This window comes from Macrobrachium rosenbergii, chromosome 5 (genome assembly GCF_040412425.1).
Source record: "Macrobrachium rosenbergii isolate ZJJX-2024 chromosome 5, ASM4041242v1, whole genome shotgun sequence".
NCBI classification, from domain to species: domain Eukaryota; kingdom Metazoa; phylum Arthropoda; class Malacostraca; order Decapoda; family Palaemonidae; genus Macrobrachium; species Macrobrachium rosenbergii.
In genome coordinates, this window is record NC_089745.1 from 70,961,690 (window position 1) to 70,988,954 (window position 27,265).

Here is a 27,265-nt window from a genome sequence, read left to right on the forward strand (position 1 = left end):
CCCCTTTTTTTCACTTCCAAAGAGGATACTCATACAGCAGGGGAATCCAGCATCACCTCCTTCAGTGGACACAATTTTTTTAGCTCTAGTCCATCAGAAAGGAAGTGGGCAGGATCAGGAGAGGTTTTTTTTGGCCATCTGGCTATCTGTGGATGTGGAACAGCATTGCAAATCCTGTTTCAGGGTTTTGGAGATTTGGTCTGTTTCTGACTTGTCTCTGGGTTCACTAGTAGTAAGAGTTAAAATCAAGAGTTAATGCTTCTTCTGGAATATCTCCATTTTGACAATGAAAGTTTAGAGTTTAGTTTTTTTTTTTTAATGTCTTGAATGTCTTGAAAAGACTTTAACCAATGGTATTTGCAAGACCATTCATCCCTATACCAATGCCATCCCTGGATAGGATGGAACTTTTGTATCTTTTCCAACAACATCTCTCCAGATCATAAGGCCTCTTGGACCTTTGACTTGCTAGACTTATAGATTACTTCACCATAAGTTAGTTGGTTGTTTTACTGTTGATGTAGCCAGAAAAGAGAACAGGATACTCATTGCTCAAGCTGCCAGGCCTGTTTTCATGTGACATGTTCCTCCTCTTCCTTTGTCAGTGACTGCTACAATGGTACTTTGTTCAAAGAGCATGCCTGAGTCTCACACTCTACTTGCAAATTTGGCAAGGCTTAAGTGCAGAGCCCAGGGTGTTGGTTTTGAGGGAGGGGTACATGATTCTTTCTCATTCAGTCTGGTCAGTGCTTGGAAGGGTGATCAATTAGGAACACTAGTGTTGTCTTAAGTGGACCGAAATATAACTATTAATTTAAGCCAACACTAAAATATTGTTTTTTGAGATGAGGCTGAGCCCACTGATTAAAAGCAAAATCTCTTTAATTATTCAAGTATAGTACGTTTTATAAAAGTAAATCTGCAAAACTTCAAGTTGAGCAGCTCTTCATTATTTCTTCTGGCAGTACAATTCATGCTTCATTATATGTACATAAGAAATAAAATCTAAAAAGTACACCAAATATACTACTATTTAAAAGATAACAGAGAAAACAAAGCTGCACTAGGTTCTTAACTAACACTATGCTAGGCCAGGAATAGGTTACTTTATAAATGATATACAAAAATTAATTATATTATGTATCCCCAGGTTCATAGCTTTGACAAGATTTTCCGTGGAATCATTTGCTTTGTTTTCAGCACCCAAGATTTCCAGTTTTGAGCCCTGTGCTCTGACATGAGCAAGACACCATAGGTACTAGTGTACTCATGAGGTTACTCACTAGTGTCCATTTTGTGTCATTTCTGGGAGTCAGAATTTGTTCTTTACCTAGATGACTGGCTAGTCCCAGCCAGATTTCTCAGAGGGATCTTGTGGGCCAAATATTTGTTATTCAATTTGACCATGAACTTAGGAATATTAATCAATCTAGTTTCATCCCAAGTTATAGACTATCTAGGAATGGGGAGAGACAGAGTTTTCAGGGTTTTCTGTCAGAGAAACAAGTAGACTCATTTCTTATGTCTTTCATAATTTTTTCCCCTTATAGACCTTCACAGCCAAGAAATGGCTGTCTCTTTTAAGGCACACATTCTCAGTGGAGAATTTTGTCCACCATTCCAAACTGAGAATGAGATCAATTCTACTCCATCAGGCACTATCTTAATGCTAATTCTGTCAGTTAACAACGACTCAGAGTTAGAGGAAGAGCAGACTATTACTCCTGACAGAAATATACCCCTCTAGGATGAGGGGCCCACACCTGACAAAGTCCGATGCATCAGAAGTAGGATGGGGTGCCATTGTAGGAAACTTAAGACAGTATATGTCATTTCACAGGTAATAGAAAGAAAGAGGCCTCCATGTAAACAATCTAGAACTAATGATTGGTTGGAAAATTCTACAAGCAGAAGATTTAGTCTCTGACAGTAGCAGTCTTCTCAGACAGGACAGCAACCCTTGCATACCTAAAGTTCCTGTGGACCAGGGATTTCTATGTTGGTAAGTCCATGAGCATATTTTTTATGCCACAGTTTGTTCCAGACAAGAACAACCTTTAGGCAGATCAGTTGAGCAGGAATGGCCAGGTCTTACTGATGGATTGGTCACTACTCCCACTAGTATGTCAGAACAGGTGAAAACTGTAGGGCTTGCCAAACATTGATAGGTTTCTGTGAGCCAGAACAACAACTGATCTATTGCTTTCTCTGATTAACCTCGATTCCTATCCTCAAGGCTGGATCTAATCAAGCAGTCACACATGTTAGGACTCCATGTAAACCCTTTGTGCTTCAGCAAATTGTCTGGAGAGACTGACTTGGCCATATCTCATGAGCTGAAGTCTCAAAAAACCTCTACTCAGTCCAAGAGAGAGTCATCTAAATAACTCTACCTGCTACAAGGCTATCCTTACTAGAATTGGTGTCATCTGGAGGGATTTCCTGCACCCTTCCTCTCTGGTCAGTATCATTAAATGTTTCTGTTTTCTCAGACATTCTAAGATACTTTTTGTTGCTGACATCATAGGGTATAGATAAAAATTACCCACTGTGCCACACCATTTAACATTGAAATCTCTAATAATAGGGACATTCAGGAAGTTCTTAGATATTTCAAAGTAGACCATCCTAATCTCCCCATAAAATTGGTATGAAATGTATTAGTTGTGGTTCTTGGGTTCTTGATGATAACACCTATGAAATCCTCTGAAGCAGCTTCTTTGAAGGATGTAACTTCTAAAATACTTTGATAGTATTAGCCACAGCAAAAAGAGTTAATAAATTGCAAACCTGTACTGATAACGGTGGCACTTTGGTGGTTATGTGGTCCTTTCCTTTCTGCTACACTTCATTCCTTTTTGCCACACTTCCAGTCAAAAATGCAGTAACATGAAAATCATTTTCTATCTCATTCCATCACTATTCTAAATCCGATTTAGATAGTGGGGAATGAAGAGGAGTCCCTCAAGATCCAGTTAAATCCCTTAGGGTTTATATATTGAGAGTTAAAAACTCATACATGGTTACTACAGAGACAGTACATCTGTACTTGAAAAGATGAAATATTTCTTACCTGCACCTAGGAAAGCACAGTTTACTCTGACACCAGATAAAAGATGAAATTTCATGATAAATCTTGTCTTCATTTTCACTTAAGTGCTAGTTAAATATCACTAAATCAAAATATGTCGTAGTATGTAGATGGAAAAGTAGTTAAAAATTAACTCAGCTTCAAAGGTAAAGGGTCATATAGCCATGAGGCTGTTCAACTTGGGAAGTACAGAAGCCCAGCCCACCAACTAAAGCTACATAGGTGAGCCAGCCTTGGAAACGCCAATGATTCTCAAGAGGATGTGTGCCTAAAACCACTGACAGCTGAAAAGAAGCCAGAGAATCCTTTGAAATACTTTCCGCCTCTTTCCACCTCTACTTCCTGCTATACAGGATCTCCTCCTTGCCGTGTATAGGATCTCATAAGAGTTCCAGCCAAATTTAAGATCAAGATGTGCCAAAACTACATATTGCTGTAAATAGTTATGACTACACTAATCCCAGTTTGGATTAAGTAAAACTAAGTGATGATGGATTACTTACCTAACTTAACTGTGAACATTTCCTCTTAAGAGTGTTGATGTCCATCCATGTAGCTCAATATCTAACAAATTTGGTTTTAAGAGCTGGGTTGCAGAACACCCAGTGACTGAAATGCTCAAGAGAGATTGCACCCTTTAAGATCTTGACAGAATGTGATCAAGATGATGTAGAGCAAGGTCATCTACGCCTTTCCAGACTAGACAACTTGAAGAATTAAATAATATAAAGACTAAGTCTCGGATGTAGATCACCAGATTATCCCTCCCAAGTTTACTCCAGAAGAAAGCCCATGCATTAAAATTTTAGAGAAAAAGAGATCAGTCAGAAGAAGAGATGAAAAAAACAAATGTTTATAACATGACTAGGAACATATAAGTGAAAAGAAAATTTGCATTGATTGATCAAAATCTCAAGGTGCAATAGATTGTGCAGTAGTATGCGATGGGGAGTCATTCTGTACTTGACCTCTGTTTTTACTACTGAAGCGACAGCCATAGTCAATGCTTCAGAACTTGAGCACAAGAAAAGTTTAAATCTGCTGTAGTTTATAGTGACTTGAGAAGTGTCTTGGTGCATTGAAAAAGTCAAACCCTTTTTACCTTCTTGATTCTGAGAGCTTAGGAGTTGCTATTTTATTTCTGTCAGGCACAAATCAATTCAGTTTTTGCTCTGACAAGAATACAAGGAAATGAAGTCTGCAGGTAGGGTAAAGATGCCACAAGATAAACATTTTTCATTAAAAAGTTCTTGTATTTTGTAATGAGAAGGATCGTTAAAACTTATATAATGAATATGGGCAGCCCCTGGTTATTAGCAGCATCAGTTATCAGCATTTCGGTTTTACAGCACTTTGCTAACGATGTTAACCCGATTTTCGGCGACGATAAGCGATTTTCGGCGTTGGTAAGTGGTTTATCGGCATCGGCAAGCAGTTTATCAGCATTGGCAAGTGGTTTTTCGGCACTGGCAAGCAGTTTATCGGTGTCAGCAAACAGTTTATTGGTATCAGCAAGTGGTTTATCGGTGCTGATAAGCAGTAATGGTGCCAATAAGCGGTTTATTGGTACTTACCACATTGTAAACGCCATTTATTTCCGTAATTATCAGTGATTTTCGGTTATCGGCAATTTTCAGATATTGGCACTTGGCCAGGAATGGAACCCCTGCCATTAATTGGGGCCTGCCTGTATATGGCAATAATTGTGGTTATCACCACTGCTAAATAACAACAAATATAAGATTCAAGAAGAAATAAGATTTTTATGATCAGGCTATAGTCTGAACGGAAGGTTTAAAATCAATTGGGCATTCCTGTACTAGATTAACCCAAAATTTTATTTTGGAAGGAGCCAGTGCCACAGTGTGTGCCTGTTGTGGTAGGCCCCTGTTGGTTGAGTGCATTTAAGTATTGTACACTGACCATAAAGCTGGAAATACCCTTTGCATTGTGAGAATACAGTGCTGTATATCAGAAATTTTAAATGACACTGTAGATGTAGATAACCTCTTGAATATCTTTTAGATGCCAGGATTTTTATAAAATAATATAAATACTATATTTGTATATTTGTTTAGCATTTTTATTCTCAGATAAAAACCTTAAAGCTCCTTGATGCCTTAAGGATAATCTACATAAAGAAGATGCCTGACAGTATAAATATGATAGATTCCAGGGCTTGACCTCATGGCTTAAACCTCATAATCAAATCAAGGGCTGAGAATGTAACATAATCAAGAGGTTAGAGCAACCTAAGCTATCAGAAGCAGAATAATTGCCTCCTGGACGTGGATATAATCAGCTAGAAGTAATTTAATATACTGTATTAGAAACCTAAGAAGATCAGTACAGAGGGTGACTGTCATGCACTTATGAACTCAGAATGCCAGAAAAACATAATTATTAATAGCACAAACCCCATTAAGTTAAAAGACAAATAGGAGGTGATCAGCACTGACATCGAAATGGATCATGAATGTTGAATATTAGCTACCTGTTCCAAATGCTTTCTCCATTCCTCATGACAGTGGGGTATGGTAAAAGAATAGGAGGATGTGCAACTAAGGTTATATCTTTTTGTGTTAATCCCATAGTCACTTGCCAGTATAAGGCTTACTTTAACATGTACAGTGCATAGAGGTGGGGTGGTGATGATGCAAATTGTAAAAATTAAACCCCCTAAAAATTTAAAACAAAAAGTTACAGCATTACTAAGAGGGTATCCATTAGTGAAGTCCCCATTCTAATTTTGGAGTTCTCAAGGGCAAACAGCTGAAGATAGAGAGCATACTGTAGCATAAATTGTAACCCATATTAGAGCTTTGCCTAAAACTGCAGCTTGAAGCTTCCACTAAATAATTAAGGTTTCTTTGGCTAGGGTTAATAGCAAGCCGAACTCTTAAGGTAAGACAACCTGCTGGACCAAGGAAAATATTTTATAGTGATAGTGTTGTCTACAAGGCACTTTATTTGTCTTTACAGTATCATCAGATAGTTTAATGAAACTGTCACATTTTGAGACTAATAGGGCTCACCTGAAGGAAGCACTCTTAAATGAGAACTTGAAGCTGGTATAAGGTATAAGTTGAAGAGCTTGCATGAGCCTTAAATGCTCAATAACCGGTCTGTTACCCATGTAAAGTGAAGTGCGTTGCTAACAAAAATTCGCCAAACTATATTACAGTGTCAACCAAAACTGAAATGAAAAAAGGGTTAGTGCAATTTTTACTGAACACACAAATGTGAAATTAGTGAGAAGTTAGCCAGAGGACAAATTGTTGGCTGTATGTATCTAGTAAAAGGGACCAGACCAAACCTATGCACTAATCCCAAGAAGGCATTTCAGTGCCAGTATTTCATTGAATATGCCATAGATGGTGTACAGAGTATTGGTCAGCTCATATTAAGGTGCCTTGGTTGGCTTCGTATTTGATTCCTTTTTCTTGTACCTATAGTATTTTTTTTTTCATAATTATTGTCTAAAAAGTTTAACAGTTAAAAATACTTCCCACTTAAGGATGGAAGTATGCCAAACCCATATAAAGTAGTGTGATCAGTTCACTTGCTTAAATTTTTGGGCTGTCAGAGCTGTCCCAAAAGACTAATCATAAATGGGATAAAGAAAGGAGGCACATGAAAGCTGTAAATACTTGACAGCCAAATGACAGAGAGCAAAGTATGTGGTGAAAATTAAGACTACAAGCAGAGCCAAAGAAATACTGAAAATTTCTTGGTTTGTCCATCCAAGGTTTTCTCTACATTTCACTACTACACCAATAATTAAAACTGACTGAAGTGCAGTGGTGACAGTTTGTTAACTCTGTAAAACAAAAATATGCTTTACAAAACTGTAGGTGGAAGCATCTTGCTGCCTTTGTCATTTGACTAAGCTAAACAGCCATACTGTACTGTATTATGTCTCTGTATGAGGCTGGCATGGCTATGAAAATCACAGCAAGTTTCTAATTTTGGTGTGCCTGTCCTTGTTACGGCTGGAAGATTCCAGATGCTCTTCTCCCATCTTTCAAAATTAAAATTTTTATGATAGATTACTTGTGATTTAGGCCAAGGAATTTGGAATAAAATGTCTGTGATTGCATTGATATTTTTGCAGTGTGGAATGTTATAGTAAAGTGTACACATGTTGAATTATTTTATTGGACATATTAGTACTGCATCCACAAGCCTGTGCCAGTGTAAACTATAAATGCAAAAGCTTTGGGTTAAATTGCGTTGCATATGAATGTATCAGTTATTTTTAAAGAAGTCACCAGAAGCAGAGATTTGGTTTAGTGTTTGAAAATTTTCTTTAAATCTTTGAAAAAAGAAATTCATTAATGTGTATAGGACCCCAAAGTAAAAGAAATTATTTTTGCATTTTAAGAAATGCCACTAATATTGTCTTCACTTATTGTAGTTTCTTCTGTACTGTTTATATTTATATTTTTTTAGGTTAATCACCATTTTTACTTACCAGTATGCCTGCCTACATTTCTTTGACATTTACAACTTTTGCAGTCTGAAATTTATAAGTTTTTTGACATATAAAGGATAAGCATGAGATTATTTTAAAATAGGAGCTGATGCTGACAGTGCTTCTTTGTAACAATTTATGAGGAAATGTACTCCAAGAGACAATGTGCAGTGTTTTAGATGCACAGGTGTATAGACATCACAAAAAGCTTCCATATTATTAGGAATGAGTTTCAGGTGACACTACATTTACAACTGATGTGCACTTTCAAAACACTAACAAACGTTTTTCTTTTTGAATAGTTCTAGCTCCACACTTCCCATCCCTACATGAGTTGGGTAGGTGCTCTAGTCATCGTTGTCATCAGTAATTCTTGCTAAGCAGTGTCATGTCACTGATAATGCAGTGCTAAATTTATTTTTTGTGTTTCTTGACTAAACTGATTGCAGCTAATAATAATTGTTCTTATTTATGCAATAAAATTCTCAGTCTGACACTGATTAGTAGGGTTTTTGCTGAGTGACCTTGATGTTAGCATGGTTTTGAGTCAGAAATTGGTGTGAGATGGTTTCAGAGTTGAAGAGCCACGTTTACTGTTCATCTCTTGATGTAATCATAGTTGATCCACATTTATTTTCCATATTGATTATATTTGACTATAGTATGTGTTCAAGCAAGTATAATTTTGTACTTTTGTTTGTGGTCGTGTGTTTTGTTGAGCTGTTTTATGTTTTAATGTGTACTGTTTAATTTTGGAGCCTAATGATTTGGCCACTTACTGGTTGGTATTGATGTTCAATAGTTTCCCTAATGCTTCATAGTGTGGTATTATTGCTAATATCATCCTCTTTTCTAACTAAAAGGAAAGGAATTTTTAAAAATTTGCAAGTGAAAAGACATATTTTGATTGGAAGGGATATCAAATTGATGAGTATTCTCTGGTTTTGCAAGTTTGTCACCATAAAAACTGCATTAAATTCCTTCTTTGCAAAAATTTGATGGCGTCAAATCAATAAACCCTTTTACTTATATACACTTTATACACTTAAGATATTACATTTCAAGAAAATGTCCTTAAATTCTCTCTCTCTCTCTCTCTCTCTCTCTCTCTCTCTCTCTCTCTCTCTCTCTCTCTCTCTCTCTCTCTCTCTCTCTCTCTCTCTCTCTCTCTCTCTCTCTCTCTCTCTCTCTCTCTCTCTCTCTCTCTCTCTCTCTCTCTCTCTCTCTCTCTCTCTCTCTCTCTGGAAAGCAGTGTAGAGTTGTAAATACTATATGGTTAAATGAATATTCAAATTACAATACAACGTGCATACTTCTATGAAATCTTACAAATTGGGTAAAGGATGTTTTGCCAGAGAAAAATCTGCTCTGTTCATGGACTTTTAATCAGTGTAAGGATGGACAAAGAAGACAGGCTAAAACATGTAGAGGGTTGGGCATGTCACATATGTGTGGTTCCCAGCAGAAACAAATGGAAGAGATCAGTCCACTCATGAGCCTTGCATAATGCACATATCAGCCAAACCATCTCCTGTGTTTTTGTGTTTCTTTGTTATTTTAGTGCAAAGTAATTATTTTTTTTTATTCTAGTGCAAAGCAGTTGTACTGTACATGGGTCATCATGGCCCCTTAAAAGCAAAGAGAGAGAAAATCTATGGCAATTAAAATGGAAATACTCTGATAGGAAAACATGAAAGTGGTGTCCAAGTGGTTGAACTGGCAAAGGAGTATGGGGTGGCCAAGCAAACATTTTCTGCTATGATAAAGTATAAAGAAATTATCAAAGCAGCTGATGTTGGTAAGGGAGTGAAAGTCAGGTCTGCTTTGGAAGGCAATGTCAAACAGGATCTATGTCACTCAAAAAGGGATGTAATTGGGGACCTAAAACTGAAGCCTTTGCTTGTCTACTACTTAGAAAACCCTAGGGTTTTTAAGACAGTAATGTAATGAAAACTAAACTAAATGGGATTTTATGGAGGAACAATTGCCTCTGGAGGCCCTTCTTGTGTTAAACAGTGCTCCCACTCATCCTCCAGGCTTGGAAGCTGAGCTGCTGCAAGAGTTTAACTTAATAAGAGTGAAGTTCTTACACCCTAACGTGACTCTCATCCAGCCTGTAGACTAGATCATGTTTAATTTCAAGAAACACTGCATCAAACCACTATTTCAGAGGGGCTCTAAAGTAATTCTGATACAGAACTGACCTTAAGATAGTTCTGTAAGAACCAGTTCACTATCCTCCATTGCATATGCCTCATAGACAAAGCTGCGGGGGTGGGGCGGTGTCTCTTACATAACCATAAACTTAGCCTGGAGGAAATTGAGGCTAGATGCTGTAGCAGAAAGGGACTTTGAAGGTTTTAGGCTGAGCCTGCTTTGGAGTATATTGTCTCTGGGTAAATTCATGGACTTGGAGGTCAGTGATGATGTGAAGAGTAAGCAGAGCTCACCACAAAAGACAGCAAGACCTTCAGAGGAAGCAGCAGCAGACATCAGCTGAGGAACTGTTTCCAGAGGAGAAGGGAAGGGTGCATGTCCCTCATTCATTAAGAAAAGAAACATGCACACATTTGGGGAAAAGTTAAAAGTTTCCTTGAAAAATATCACCCTGGCAAAGCTGCAGCAAACTCCGTTGTAAACCTAGTGAATGACAATGGTGTGTCTCACTTTAGTTACGTTTTACGACAATCCAAAACAGACAAAATTTGATAGGTTTTTATTGAAACAGGAACACATTGAGTCTCAAGAGAGATAAAGACAGAAAAGAGAAATACCCTCAGAAGCACAGTTGCCTGCTGTTTTTATGGGAGATAACTCTTTTTCCAAACAATATTATTTTTCCTCCTCTTCACCTTCCTTGCCACCTACTGCATATGCCATCAGCTCTCCAAGTTGCAGGTAAATTTAGGACAACTTTCCATTTATTTAATTTATTCACTCTGTTAAAATGTTTTTATTTATTGTATTTTTGGATGTCTGGAACTGACTTGATTATTCCCATTATTTCTGATTGGAAAAATTTCCTCAGTTTAAGGACAGGTGGGTTAAAGGACAACCTTCTTAAATGGATTAAGTCCATCAATCGAGGGATTACTGTACATGTCATTAATCGAGGGATGACTGTACATGCACCTTTGATTGCTTATAGAATGCAATTATGTATTTATGTATTGAAAAATATATCACTGTGTATTTGTATGTAGAAATCTACCATTATTTACTGTTCTTGGCTTATTTTTGGTTGGGCTTCAGAGACTTAAGTAGGGATGTCATTTGGGGTTTTCTGGGAGCTCTTTGTCTTTTCTTGACAGGAACAGTGTGTCAGGCATTTGAAAGTGTGCTGTCTATTACCAGTTTGCATGTATATCTTGCCTACTACTGGAGGGGAATATGTGATCAAACTCTTGCTGAATATTCGGTCAGTTTCTGGGTGTTGATGTTCAAAACTGCTCCTATCAAAAGGTGGGCATTGCTCTCTGCAGGGATAACCTAGGTGCCTCCAACCAGCTCCAGTAAGGATGGTTTCCTGTTGTGATTTTCTATAGAATGTTGATGTATAGCCCCTTTTTGTGTCTGGGCCAACATATGCCTCTGAAGGGTTGTAGTTGTGTGCCCAGCGTAGTTTTGCTGCGAGATTGACACATCTTTTGGCATATCAGTTTATATTCTGTGCTATATTTGTGCACATCTTTGGCGTCTTCAGGTAGTGCTGTTTGAAGGACTGCCACTAATTGTGCTTACTGTAGATCCTGAAGTTTATCTTTTGGTAAGGGGCTCTTGGGGTTACTCAGCCATTAATGATCCCTCATAGGGTGCAGCATTTCTCTTAATATGCAGACTCATAATGCAGGCGTTCCTCTGTCATTGTTGTTATAGAATAGTAGGATTTTTTAATTTTATTTTAGATCACAGTTTCAGTATGGGCAATATATTCATTGTTTGTTAATTATTGACAGATTTTGTCAGGCTTACTGTTGTTGGTCTTTTGATGGAGCTGATGATGCCAGGAAACTAGCAGATGCCCTAGAGAGAAACTCGGTGCTCATCTTCACCACAGAACACAGCCAGCAGAGGACCATGCCATTTCTCAGTGTCCTGGTTAAACAGCAAGAAGGACAGTTCAAAAGTACAGTACTATATATACAAAAGTAACAAACACTGGCTGTTGCTTGATTACATGTGGGAATGACTGAACACCTAGAAAAAGTCAGCAGTGAGTGCTTGTGTCAAAAGAACTTTTAACACAATCTTCACTCCAACACCAACACACTCTACAAGGTTAGCTCAGGAAACTTAATAATAGTTGTTCATCTCTCACCTGAGCTCTGTGGTTGCAGGATCTGTATTTGTAAGTGTAGTAGACTTTGGGGCATGAAGTTAAACCCTTCTAAATTTCAAAGTGTGATAGCTAGCCAATCCAGAACTCTCTTGCCTTTGCATCCTGATTTACATTTATATGATACTATTTTAATTGTCAGGGATTCTTAAGATTTTAGGTGTGACTATAATATCGCGGCTTCTGTTTCTGAAAAAGTTGGTATCTTGTGGAAATTTTTTCAAACGTTTTGTGATGTAGCTATTATGTCTGTTTTAACTTTTCCTCATCCTTGTTTGGAACACTGTTCTCCAGTGCAGTCTTCAGGTGCTGACTGTTTTCTCCAATCTCTTGGATAGAGTTATGTCATCAGTCAAGTTTGTTTTGCCATCACTTAATGTTGATTTGTGGCATAGATATACAGTGAGTTCATTATGTTTGTTGCATAAAACTTACTATATCAAAAATTATCTGCACTTCTCATTACCTAACCTACTGTGTTTGCTCTTCTCTTTACCTAACCTAGCTGTGTTTGCTCTCAACAGGCTGCTGCTGCAAACAATGTGTCATTTTTTGGTATCAGGTTTAATGCTACTCAGTTTTCCCTGTAGGGGGTTAGTTCCGTCAGTGTACCTCGCACAGTGCACTGTAAGCATTACTTAAGGTTCTTTGCAGTCCCTTCGGCATCTAACTGCAACCTATTTCATTCCTTGTACTATACCTCCATTCATATTCTCTTTCATCCATCTTACTTTCCACCCTCTCCAGCGCTGAATGACCTCATATGTTCCAGTGCTTGGCCTCTGACCTAAATTTTATATCCAAATTCTATCCCAATACTGTACTACTCAGGTTGCTAAGAGTTTAATCTGGACTGCAACTATAATGTTGAATAGTTTACCTTGTGAAATTGCAGAATCTTCCCAACTCGAAATGGTTAGGGCGAGGGGCAAGTTCATTACTGCTTTCTTTTGACAATTCCCAAATTCAGGTGTATTGGTTTTATTTTAGATTCCTTCATACGTATTTATTTATCTTTTCTTATAACTTTTCTATGTGGCATGATTTCCGTTTGGAGCCCTGTTGATCCTGTTGTTAGGGTTTTCAGCTAAATTAAAAGAAAGAAATTAATCTTTGGACACCCTTTTTTCCTAAAAGGATTTAGATTTCCTAAGGAACTGAGTAAGCATGAAGAACTGGTAACAAGTAGATCAGACAAAGGAAAGGGTATGGAAATCTCAGTTAAGATGGAGACTATCTTTGGATATGAAAGAAAATAAAAAAAAATTAGGAGTTTCTCAATACACCTCTACCTTTAAAGTTGAGGATAGAATATATAAATTTTTAAGATATTTAAAAATTACAATAAATGCTGATAAAGGCAGTCCCCGGGTAACGATGGGGTTTTGTTCCCGGCCAAGCGCCAATAACCGAAAATCATCGTTACCCAGAACATCACAATAATTATGGTAATAGTAAATGGCATTCTCAACGCTGTAAGTGCTAATAAACTCCTTAACGGCGCCATTTACTGGTTATCAGCGCCAATAAACCACTCACTGACACTGATAAACCCCTTACCGACGCTGCTAAACCGCTTGCCAGCGAAGAAAATCTGGTTAACGACATTGTTAGCCAAGCGTCGTAAAACCGAAACACCATTAACCGGTGCCGCCCGTAAGCAGGGACTGCCTTTACTTATAAAACTTGACACAGCACTGGTGCTGCATACAGGGTGATGTACAAGTTGCACAAAGAGGCTACCTCAATGAGACTTTTATTTAAATCATATAGCATTCCAAATTATAAGTGGTAAAGTTTTTAATTCTGCTTTTAACACCTTTAACAACTAGTGATTAATAGTATAAAAAAACTCTGAGAATTTCAAAGGTTGGATTTTACCTCAGTGCTCTGCTCTTTTCATGGCTACCCGAGATGCTGAATCAATTTTTACTAATGTCCCAGAGGAAGAAACGATTGAAATTATTTTCTGTTGGATTTTTTCTTACCCAGACTCCATTTTTAATAACTTCAACATCACTGCTTTTAAGAAGCAACTGCTACTAGCTGTGCTGGAAACAGCTTTTGTTTGTAATGGTAAAGAATACAGTTACACCTCAACTTAGCAGATTTCATTATTTAACAGACTAGTGTGAGTGCTATAAAAATTATAAAAAATATTTTGTGCTTAACAGAGAAATCCAGTAAGTATGATAGGGTTATCAGACAGTAGACCAAGGTTTTCTTGTTTGTGCCTGTGAGGGTGAAGATTGAACAAACGAACTAACACATTCATGTTGACTGACACTTTCGTGGATGGTGAACAAACACGTGCACTCACATGACCAACGCTTTCCTCTTTGTACATCATGTTAGGAAACATTACGCACTTATCATGGGCCAGGAAGCAGTATGCACTTAGCACGGGCCCAAGAAACAGTGAGCACACGTACCATGGGCCCAAGAATCTATGGTAATTGTTTAAACAATGTTGGTTTTATGTATATCGAATGGGTTTGAAGCTTCACACATCTTGTAAGCACAAGTAGGCACAGTACATACACATAGTGTTAAAAATAACTCAATATGTAGAAATATCTTTAAATTCAAATGATTAGTACTTTAAATTGAATGATGATTACAAAATACTGGTTAAGATAGGCTATTAGATACTTTATATGGAATTTCTCTAGCTTATAAGTTAAGAGAATCAGCCCTGATGTACCCTATTGTGTAGGTCATTACAGTACTAGTGTATTTTGTTACTTAGTAGAAGAGGCAGACCCCAAGCTGTCTGTTAAATTGAGTGACACTGTATTCAAACTGATGGCATGGGCTTGGGATCTCCACTAGATCAAACATTTTCAAATATTTTTATGTGCTACCTGGAGGAGCACATGCCGGAGAAGTGTCCTTTGGCTTATTGATTTTCTCGGTTTTTCTAATTCTGTCTCTGGCACACAAGGGAGATAAGAGGTAGCAAGTATTCATTGCTTCAGTTTACCCTGCTTTTGATAACTGATAAAAATATTAAAGTATAAAAGAATATAGCACAGTGATCCATCGATTGACCAGATTAATAGGCCTAAGGACCTGTCGTATAATGACGAAATCCAGATAACAGCAAGTAAGAAAATCTACGGGTGTGGAAGGGCAACTCTGTATCCTGCCTCACCTAACCTTGTCAGTGCCACATATTTGTGAACACTAAATATGCTTATAAACAACCACCATCACACTTTAAACTGAAAACTTATGTAAAAAACAATTATCTGCTTATTTTCCCATATTTGTAAAGAAATAAACTTCATAAATACACTTAAAAACAAAAAAGGAAACTACATCTTTTTCTCTCGTACATGACACAATATGGTAGGTTATGCTAATTTTTCATTCACCTTAGAGTAAACCCCTTTTTTTTTCTTGTATGCAACACGACACAATAGTTTACACAAATAATTTTTATCATTTTCCCGAAAATATATCGTACACCAAAAAAAAAGTACAGTAAACCCCTTCTTTTTCCAGCACATGATGCAAAATGCAGTAATGTAGGCTACGTAATGTTCTTCATTTGCCCAAAACACTGTAAAATACATCATACCATACACAAAAAGAGTAAACCTTTTTTCTCTCGCATGCAATACAATGCAATGCTAGTTTACATGAATAATTTTATAATTTTCCCCAAAATACATTGTGCACACAAAAAAAGTAAACCTCTTTCTATCTACATCTTTCGTGTTGTGTTTTTGTGTGTACATTTCTTAGTACAGTACTGCATCATATGTTACCTTTTTTTTTTTTTGCTTGGCTTGATTACTGTACAGTATTTCATTACAAGTTTAGTTGACTCTAAGTATGATTAGCATTATTATCTTGAAAAGAGAATATTTTATCACTTGATATTGCATCTCTAATTACCATAAAAAATTTTTAAAATGCAAATTTGTAGATGTTGGTAACATGTGCTATTTATATCTGAAGTCTGGTGCCACTAACACCAGAGAATGTGTATGTGTGTAGGTACGTATCCTACGCTCACAACTATGTTTGTCCTTTGGGTTGTAAAAATAAAAAATGAGAAAATACGGTAAAAATATAAATGAGACTAGCATAAAATATAAGTAAAAAAAAGTGGTGTATGTGTGTGTAAAAAAAGTGGAGTATGTGTGTGTGTAACTACATAGACTTTAATGTAAGCAATGTCTCTCTCTCTCTCTCTCTCTCTCTCTCTCTCTCTCTCTCTCTCTCTCTCTCTCTCTCTCTCTCTCTCTCTCTCTCTCTCTCTTCCTCTCCTTTCTTTTGCTTTGTTGCAGTACAGTATTGTACTCTACATATCCTTTAATAAATTGTGTTAAATCATAGCCATAACAACACAAAACAAAACAAGGTCTAGCAAGTTCACCGACACCAGCTAATGTGCACGCTTATATACGTACCATTCACACACGATTTTGTTTATCTTTCGGGGAGCAAAAATGAAAAATGAGAAAATACACTAAATATGTAAATGAGAATAGCATAAAATATAAATACAAGTGAAGCTGTGTGTCTGTGTTACTTTATAGGCTTCAACAAAAGCAATACCTCAGCTCGCTCTCTCTCTCTCTCTCTCTCTCTCTCTCTCTCTCTCTCTCTCTCTCTCTCTCTCTCTCTCTCTCTCTCTCTCTCTTTTCTTTTGTTTTGCGTTGTTACTGTACATAACCTTTGATGAAATGAAGTGTAACAACATGCAGTAAAAATATAAATGAGAATAGGGCAAACTATAAATTGAAAAATCATAAGCATAACAACACAAAACAAAACAAGCTAGCAAGTCAGATGTGCACCTTGCCCTCTTCATGCATCAGACACTGCATCCCGACCCTGTTTCAGCCAAGGACACTACTCTCCAGCTCCACCCACCTTCCAAAACAACCCCTTCTCTGAGCGAGTTCTTCTACACAGCCTTATTGCCCCTCCTCTCCCATGTTGCCGAGTCTTCCTGCCCACCCCCCCACCATGGAAACTTCTCCAGGCCTCCCCCAGCCCCCAAAACCCTTTCTCAGTCTGTTTATAAGTGTAAGCAGTGTTACCAACATTTACCTGAAGCCACATAGCATTGCCAACTATCGGAGAGCAGTTTTTTCAAAATTGTTGAAATTTATATACTGTATATCCTTTATATTATGGGCCTTGGTCCCACGTTCAGGTGTGTTGGATAATGTTTAGTTATGGATAATGACTATCTGGATAATTGAGGGATTTCTTTTATTTGGATACTAGTTCACACTTGTTAGGCAAACCTGAAGGGTTACAGGGGTCAGCTCCAAGGCTGATGGGATGATACAGATTCATTAGGGTAATGTCATATTTATAAGGAATTGTGCTGGCATATAATCTATGAGAGTCCTGGTGTACCCTATTGTGTAGGTTAAATGCTAGTCTTCATTACTTGCAGATTTTATTACTTATGGAAGGGACAGACCCCAAGCCGTCTGTTGAGGTGACACTGTATTTATGATGTGGTGTTGGGATCTCCACTCGGTCAAACATTTTCAAATATTTTTATGTACTTCTTTGAGGAGTGCATGTCGGACAAAGTGTCCTTTGGCTTATTAATTTTCTCAGCTTTTCTATTCTGTCTCTGGCACACAAAGGAGATAAGAGGTGGCAAGTATTCATTGCTTCAATTTCACCTTGCCTTTGATTACTGATAAAAATATTGAAGTATAAAAGAGTACTTGGATACTAGTTCAGAGGAGTTAGGACAACCTGAAGAGTTACAAGGATAAATTTCAAGGTTGATGCAATAAGACAGATTCAGTAATGTAGCATTCCCAGTAATCAGTCTGACAGAAGTAATTTTGTAGGAACATTGATGTTTCTTCCTTTTTTGTAAATATGTTGGATAAGCCCAATACTATATAATGGCAAACTAAATCATAACCTACAAGATATTTCAAATATATTAGCCAAACATATAGAAGATGTTAGTGCTTATTGTAATTTAGATGAACACTTCAAAAGAATTAGAACACAAAAAATAAATCATACACTTAATTTTGAAACTGATGAGGACCTTGATTATAACCAAGAATTTAATATGAACGAACTTAATTTTGCCCTAAAATCATGTCGATCATCAGCTGCGGGCATGATATGATTTCTTTTGAAATGATCCAGAATTTAGCCACACTAGCTAAAGAATTCTTATTAAAATTATATAATAGCATATGGCTAACGCATGTCTTCCCAACTAAATGGAGACATGCAATAATCATACCCATCAGTAAACCAGGAAAAGACCTAGCAACCCCACTAATTATAGGCCAATATCTCTAACAAGTTGCTTGTGCAAACTGTTGGAGAAAATGGTTAGTTTGAGATTAACAAGTGTCATAACAAAACACTCAATTTTATCACCTACCCAATCGGGATCAATAGCTGGTAGATCTACACTAGACCCGTTAACTCAAATAGAAGATCATATTAAAAAGGATTTGAAAAGAAAAAGCTGACAGTGGCTATTTTCTTTGATATAGAAAAAGCATATGATACAACATGGAGATACAATATTATGCAGAAACTCCACAGGTCCAATATTCGAGGTCACCTTCCAATATTTATCAATAATTTTCTAACAAATCGTACATTTCAAGTACGCATAGAAAATACATATTCAAATTGCTACGTACAAGAGGAGGGTATCCCCAAGGCAGTGTTTTGAGCTGCATCTTATTTGCCCTGGCAATAGATGACATTACTATGAACCTGCCTGAGGGTGTACAAAATAGTTTGTATGTGGATGATTTTGTAATTTATTATTCAGTTATTCTTTGAGACATGCTCAAAGAATACTTAATATAGCAACAAAAAATATAACCACTTGGACCAATTCCGTAGGCTTCAAGTTGTCATTAAATAAAACAAATGGCATTGTCTTCTACAAAGACAAAAGATGGTTGAAACAACAAACCATTAAGTTATATCTCTATAATGAAGAGATAAACATGTGCAATAGTGTTAAATATTTGGATATAATTTTTGACCAACATTTAAATTGGAAAGATCATGTCAAATATATCAAAGCCAAAGGATCTAAAGCCCTTACTTTATTAAAGAAAATCTCACACACAAATGGGGTGCAGGACGAGACACAATGTTAATGTTATACAATGCAACAGTACTATCAATTATAAATTATAGCTGTCCAATTTATTCAACTGCCTCAGAAACAACTTTAAAATCTCTAGATGCTTTACATCACGAGGAGTACGTATATGTACAGGAGCCTTCCGCTCATCTCCAACTGTCTCTATCCTAGCAGAGGCAGGCCAGCTGCCTCTAAAATATTACAGAGATCTAATTACTTTAAGAAGAGGCTTATCCCTTCAAGCAGGCACATCTCCTGCATCAAATAAATTTCTCAATCAAAATACAAATAATAACCCAAAATCAAAACTCATTTACTAAAAAAACTAATCATCTATTGAATTTACATAACATGATACCCAAATTTACCCAAGAAATAAATCCGGTCACACCATGGACACTAAAAGGGCAAAACTATGCACATATTTATCATATCTTTCAAAGAAATATATGTCCAACACAGAAATGTACCATCAACATGCCATGGAACACATAAGACGGAAGGGTAATCCCTTCATAATCTACACAGATGGATCCAAAATGAAGGTGGAGTGGGCTCATCAGCCTATTCAAGTGACAAAACTATCCAAATAGGCCTTCCTCTAATATCATCAGTATTTACAGCAGAATTAGCAGCCATACAATTGGCTCAAGATTATAACAAAAAAAGGAATTCCTTCAGCACTCATATTGAGCGACTCAAGAAGTGCAATTGAAGCAATAGGATCATTTAAATCAAATAATCACCTTGTCCAAAATATACAACGGGAAATACATCAGTTAATTACAAACGGCCTTCAAATTCAAATTTGTTGGATCCCAGCCCATGTAGGCATTGAGGGTAATGAGAAAGCAGATAAAGCTGCAAAATTGGCTTGTACAATCCCCCAACTACTATGAAAGCACCCATATCAGACTGGCTAGCATCAGTTAAACCCTTAATTTATAGGGATTGGCAAAATGATTGGACAAATATACCCCCACAAAACAAACTAAAACAAATTAAGAACAGAAGTTAAAAAATGGCATTCTTCTACCCAAAAAGCAAAGAATCAATGAGGTTATTTTAACAAGACTCAGAATAGGACACTCCAGACTCACACATGGTCATCTGATGTCAACTCCTTTTCAAACCCAATAACTTGTGAAAGATGTAACATCCCAGTAACAATCAAACACATCTTGATTGACTGTCCCAGATGGCATCATGAAAGAAAGACTTATTTACAAAATAAAATCAATAAAGGATATTCTAGCAGAAGGTAATAACTTTTCAATTAATAATATCATTCTCTTCCTAAACAAAATTAAATTGATAAGTAAAATATAATTTCCCCCTTTTTTCTATTTTTCTCGATTTTTTTCTAATTGTTTTTTTTTTTTTTCTAATTCCCCCTTTTTTTTTATTATTTATTTATTTAGTTAACTACTTAATTTTTTATGTACTCTTTCCCCTTTCTTTTCCCAGCCCGAGAAGAACCCTAAAAGAGTTCAGAGGTCTGGTTAAACAAATCATTTATAACTAACTAACTCATTGGCAGGGGGCATTACCAATTTTTCTCAGAATGTTGAAGAGAGCTTCTCTGGTGGAACTGGTGTGAAGTGTATCTTGCAGGTTTTTTTATGGTTCCCTCTTGCATGTGGCCAGACATACACTTTGAAAAGTGCATAGTGGCAAGTCGATATGTGTGCTGGGACATCATGGACTGGGAATGTAAAATGGTACACCACATTAGTTCTCTTATGGAGATCTAGCACAAGAGGGTTGTGGTTGTTTTTCATGATGAGGCTAGCTGCTTTACTATTAAAATAATTGTGGTTAAGTTTTGTTTGGGTCTGTGGGCTTGATCTAGGTGGTAATGATAGTGCATAGAGTACTTTCATTTTCTTTGCATTTTTTGTTGGTGCGGGCTTTTTATATAGTAATCCTTAGATTACCTTCAGTAACAGAGCAAGGCCCTGCTGGATAAGGTCAGTAAAATTCTATGGATGTAAAATGGCAGCTCTGCGCCCTTGCTCCTTCTACCTCATTACTGCATAATTGTAAGCACTAAATATGCTTTTAAGCAACAACCTTCACACTTCAAGCTGAAAACTAGTGCAAAAGGGACTTAGCTGACTTATTTTCCTATACTTGTAATAAAATTTACACTTTGTAAAAAAAAAAGTAATAAAATTTACACTTTGTAAAAAGAAAAGTAACCCCTTTTTTTTCCTCATGCACTCACAATACAGGAGGTGTACTGTATGTACAGTACACTGCCAAATAACACGGGTATCATTTTTTCATATTTTGCCTAAACACAGTAAACATTGAAACACTTGAAAATACATTTTACACAAAAAAGTCAACCCATTTTTTCTCTCATATACAGTACATAAGATGGGTATCACTTTCTTTTTCCTATTTTGCCTAAGCACATGGAAAACTACAGTATAACATTTAAAAAAAACCCCAAAAAAAGCGAACCCCTTTTTTTCTTCTCATGCAATACAGTATGGTAGGAGTATTATCCATACAGCACAGCACAGTACCAAATAACATGCATATCACTTTCTTTTTCCTATTTTGCCTAAACACAGTAAACGTTAAACCACCTAAAAAATATTCCTTCTCTACATAGGAAAAAGTACTTTTGATGACCAGTTTTAAAAAGCTTGTGACAAAGTTTATTAGTCCTACTCCCCCGCCACCAGCTTGATTGTGTCGTTCAGCTCGCAATCATCTGCTTCCTGTACCTTCCGTGACTCCCAGGAGACATTTAGTAGTGAAGTGGCCAGAAGAGGTGTAGAGATGCCCTGAGGGTCATGCTCATCAAAGTGTGGCAGTGACACATCAGATTCTTGGCTGAAGGAACCCTACATATAAAAGAAAGGGGCAGGCATGCTCGCTTGAGTTCCTAAGCTGAACGATCAAGTTACTGAAGGAGTGGACAGCAATAGGCTTGGGTGCACAGGGGTTGGAATCTGATATTCCACCAAACCTCTCAAACTTCTCCAGCCAAGCCCAAGGGCCCGTGGTGGTCATTAGGGTTGATGGTGGGGTTCTGCGTGATCATGATAAATGTTCACAAAACCATCCACATATGCTCATACAAAGGTGCCCATTGTGAAAAACCTTGCATCTGTTGTTATTGTCATCTTCTTCAGGAGCTTCCTCATCACCAGCAGTAACTGAAGCAGGTATCTTGCTGTCAGACATAAGTTGGAAACTAGGGTTGTCACCATTGTCATCCAGCCACTCCCATATGTCACCCTTGGGAACGTCGCCTCCCTTCATGAGTGTGGCAGGGAAGTCGTCGACTTCGAACCCCAGGAAATCCATCTTTCCCTCTTCTCCCCTTCTGGATATGGTCGAAATATGCTCGAGGGTCTGTACAGTTAATATCCTTCCAAGTATATATGTGAAGTGATGGCAGATTTCAGTGAATACTTTCAAAGAACCTCCATTCTCCATTCCTCCCATGTATCCAAGCCTTGCTCCTTCTCCTCCACTTCCTCGAACATCACCATCAAATCCTCCAGGAACTTCCTCTGGTTTCATTGCAGTAACACTTTAATCCATTGTCTTAAAGAGTACAATCATTTTAGGAGGCAAGTAAATGACTGATACAACCTTCGTTACCAGCCAAGTGCTTGTCTATGAGCAGCAAAGCCTTCATATGATGTCTATTAATGCCAAGGTCCTCTGTCTGATGATGAACAAGCAGACGCGTGTTGCTTGGAAAGCTTTCAACGGGTAAATTATTTTCCTTCTTGTCAGCCTGGGTTTGCCCTGGAACAGGACCTTCTTTTTACATCATTTTGAAACTTTTGATGAAATTCCTCTATTCCTTCTTTGAAGCATCCAAAGCTTCACCATGAATCTTGTTAGAAAGCCCATGTTGAATCTTACTGAAAAAGCCAACCCTCAGATGCCTTAAAGCCTGCAGCCCCATGCAGACATGCACCTTTCATAGCTGCAGCCTTCAACTCAGCACCATGAACATGCACACCAGCCACCCTTTGCTGATGAAACCAGATGAAGGTCAACTGTACATTGTCTTCCTGACAATCTCTTGTCATGAGCTTGCAGGACTAACTCCTGGATGTCTTCTTCCCAAAGTCCATTGCATACTTCTTCAGGCTGTTCTTGGCATTCTTGACATTGTGCAAGGTTGACCGAGCAGTGCCATACTCCTCCATAATATGTGCCACACAACAATCAGCCTCAATTCTTGAGGCGTTTTCAAGCTTCTTTTGAAGGGTCAGTACTTTAATCGCCCTCTTAGGACAAGATGAGGCAATACAAATAATATACAGCACAACACACAGCCCCTGCAATGCTGTAAGCACGAAGGTGAAATCCGCGTGTTGCAGGGAAAGCGTCACGTGGCAAACACTTGAGAACCATTCAAAAAAGCAACTGATCATGCACAGCTGGACAGAAAGGGAAAACAGTTTTTGTTACCAAGTGCACTGATACTTTCTGGATGTAGCCATTTAGAGAAGGATATGTTTATGATCCATATGTGTATGAGCCATTAAAAAGCAAAATGTCATAATGATGTGTAGTGACATGCATTTCCTCCAGTATGTAGCAAGAAAGCTTAAAAATACATGAGTGCTTGTCCACCCACACATCTGCTACAACAGGCTATTGAACTTTTGACGTATCCTTATCAGTCAATGAAAAGTGATAAATAAAGTGTCTTATGATGACTTGGTAAGTGACATGGTGCTTTTAAGTTTAACAATTGCAAAATTCTCTCTCTCTCTCTCTCTCTCTCTCTCTCTCTCTCTCTCTCTCTCTCTCTCTCTCTCTCTCTCTCTCTCTCTCTCTCATTTTTTGGTCTTGACTTTTTATGCAGTGAAAATTACTGTATGACAAAATACCAATAATTGAAAAAGGGGAAATTATAGGGGAGAAAGGGAAGGTAGGTGAGTGTGTGTGTGTGTGTTTGTATGCTGTTTGTAGGGGAGTTTCTTAGCATGGTATCTCTCTCTCTCTCTCTCTCTCTCTCTCTCTCTCTCTCTCTCTCTCTCTCTCTCTCTCTCTCTCTCTCTCTCTCTCTTTTCATACAGCAATACCAGCTGCTCCCCTACCCATCCTGCCCAGCCATCCTTCCCCCCCAAAAAACTGGAAACACTTTCCCTGGCCTCCCCCATTCTCAGTCTGTTTATTTTTGTAAGTAGTAACACTTCTTTAGGCTTGTGCTGCATTACCAACCACGGGAGCAAGGTTTTATATTTTTATGAATTGTATATGTATTATACATATATCTTGGGTGCCTGTGTGCTGGATGTATGTGGATAATGTTGAGTTGTTGATAATGTGAATGCAGATAATTGAGGGATTACTGTACAGGAGTTTGAAGTCAGACATGTCATTGGGGCAAGAAAGGGACGGCTTTCCCATATACAGTACCATGAATCATGGATTTTCTTTGTGACATTCAACATACCTTTTAAGATAGTAGTTATTCATAAGGACTTGGCTTATCCATTTTAGATCTTTGAGGGTGTTATGCCTGGAGCAGCAGTGAGAAAATGCCTTTTGATGAAGGTGCTTATTTTTATTCAATCAAGGCATTCATTTTGCCCATTAAGACAGGTCCTTATGTGGTTAGCTTGGTTTACATGGCTGTGTTTATGGCTTGGTTGGTCAGTCTTGCAAGAATGCTTCTATACTAGTTACATTTTGTACTCTGATTTTCAAGAAACTTAGCTTGGAATGAATGAATTTTGCAGAAGTTGGCTTTACAATAATGTTAACAGTATTTCATCAAAACAGGTTATATAGAATGGTTGCTCTTGATAAACAGTAATTTTGGGAATTGTAAAATTAAAGTAACATAAATTTTTTTAATTATTATATTGTCTGCCACGCATTATTTGGATGTGGTTGAAACTTTAATAGTTAATTTGGTTGGATTATTTTTGTTGTAAATTACATCTCTGTCGCTGCCTAATTAATGGCAATGTACTGTAGTTTAATGCTTGTATTCATTGTATGTTCACACTTACTAACTTGAAATGACATGCATCAACTGTTCTCATTTAAATATGTTTGTGATGTTATTTGAAATTGAGCTTCATATCAATCACATGTTGCATGATATTTGAAGCAGTGGTTAGTGTTACTTTATTCACTGGCTTGCTGTTATGTTTCATATTTTGGTGTTGGTTTTATCCTTTTTGTGTGAAAGTTAAATTATACTTTTTTTACATAAATGTTTTGTTGTGTTCCATCGCAAAGCTTACATTAAGGAGAATGGGTTTTCACCTTAACCTCTTGAGGTGCTGTTGTTGTCTGCTGATGGCTTTAAATTTTCAGATTATTATGAGATTTGTAAAACATTTTTACTCCTTATATAGACTTTTTATTTTGGTTGTTTTCTATGTTTCATAATACTACAACAAAGTAAAAGTATTCATCTTCAAAATGGCACCATAAGTAGCATTGACATGGAAAATAAATTTACAGTAATTTATGAAAGAAACTGCTAAACTCATAAGCAGTCATATGATATGATTTAAGACAGATGAGTTTTGGTACACCTTAAAAATTTGTGGGATTGAGAGATTAGGCAGGAAATAATGACCTAAATATTTAATGAAATCTTGCAAATATTTCAGGGATCTGATTAAACTTTAATCATCATCATCATCATTATCACCATCATCATCATCATCATCATAATAATGTTTTGCATTCTTCTTGCGTAAAATTTAAAAAATTGTATTTTCATATAATTTTCATGACTGAATGCACTTTTTGTGATAAAACTATTAAAATACTCAAGTATAAGCATTTTTAGAGGGTTTTTTCTGTTTAAACTATCAAAACAGGCAGTTCTTAGTGTTTTTAGAGGAGTTTTAAGTATTCGCTGATTTTAGCTATTCACAAGGGGTGTGTGGTACGCATCCTTCACGAATGCAGGGTTTTACTGTATTATTATTATTATTATTATTATTATTATTATTATTATTATTATTATTATTATTATTATTATTATTATTAAACAGGGCACTTTCAAATAGGAGCAGCAATAAAGAATGTAAATGATTTCATAGGTTAATGTATAAATTAACTTTAACTATAGCAGTAAAGATGAATAGATTAACAATAGATACTTACATATTTGCATGAATTGTTCGCAGATATCCATAGCTTTCAGTGTGAACACACGTATAACGAGTATAGCTAGTGGCTCCATAGCATAGCATAGTGCGCTTAGCATCGTATCCGGTTGAGGGAAAGGAAAAGCCACTCCTGGAATATCCATTAAAAGCAAGGGAAGAGGTGAAGTCCAATAGAGCTTTACAGGTCAAGGATTGTCTTTCACTGCACCACATTTAGTGAAGCCATTCCTATGGGAACACAGCATTATCTCCAATGAGTTTTGGGGGGAGGAGCCAATGGTCACACTTCCCTCCCCACCCCCTCAAGGGGTTTTTCCGACAACCAAACCAAAAGGCTTCCCAAAATGGATCCATATAGGACTTGTACAGGCAGATCTCTTCTAAGTCCTTAAGAACAAAGGGTGATCCTTGACTTATCAGAGCTGAACAGCACATCATGTGCCAAAAATTCCAGATGACAACTGTTGCCCGTGTATGTTCACTCATTCAGCTTTAGACGTGAACTACCTCTGTGGATCTGAAAGATGCTTACTAGTATGTACCTGTTGCCATTCCTTCCCACTCTTTCCTAAAGTTCCAGATAGGGAGACAACATAAACGAATTCTGGGTCATGCCCTTCGACATGAACATCTGAGGATCTTTAGGGAATTGGCAGCAATAGGTGTGTGAGAGTCCAGGCAAAAGAAAGTTCAACTGGTGGCGCACCGAGACAATGGGCTAGTCTGGGGAACCACAAGAAAGGAGTGCTTACAAGACCTGCAGGTAGTGATTGACAGACTCTAGTTAAGAAGTTTCCTGATAAACTGAGACAAGTTTCACCTCATGCCCATCAGCCATTTAGTATAGCTGAGACTTAATTGGGATGCACTACATGACCGGCTGTCTCGTCATTTAGACTCGGGCCAGAATCAGGAAAGATCTACAGGTGCTCTTGGTATGATCTAGGGTCTCCTGACAACTGTTGAAGTGGATCTTGGGTCCTGTTACAGTTTGTGCATGGTGGATCCAGTCCTGAAACTGCAACTCACAGACATAGACAATCTCGATTTTGCACCCCTAAAAAAAAGCTTTCACTATCAACTCACCTGCAAAAGTAACTGCTAACCTCCAACAGCACTGCCT

The 27,265-nt window shown here is 37.4% G+C and overlaps 1 protein-coding gene across 1 annotated transcript in view; it reads left to right on the top strand.

The window, feature by feature from the left end:
* The window catches only part of mtd (mustard), a 1,060,402-nt gene that overhangs the window by 846,219 nt on the left and 186,918 nt on the right, over positions 1-27,265 (top strand). The window contains exon 15 of the mRNA XM_067104583.1: positions 7,868-7,903. Coding sequence (XP_066960684.1) covers positions 7,868-7,903 — 36 coding nt within the window. The remainder of the gene's footprint in view (positions 1-7,867; positions 7,904-27,265) is intronic.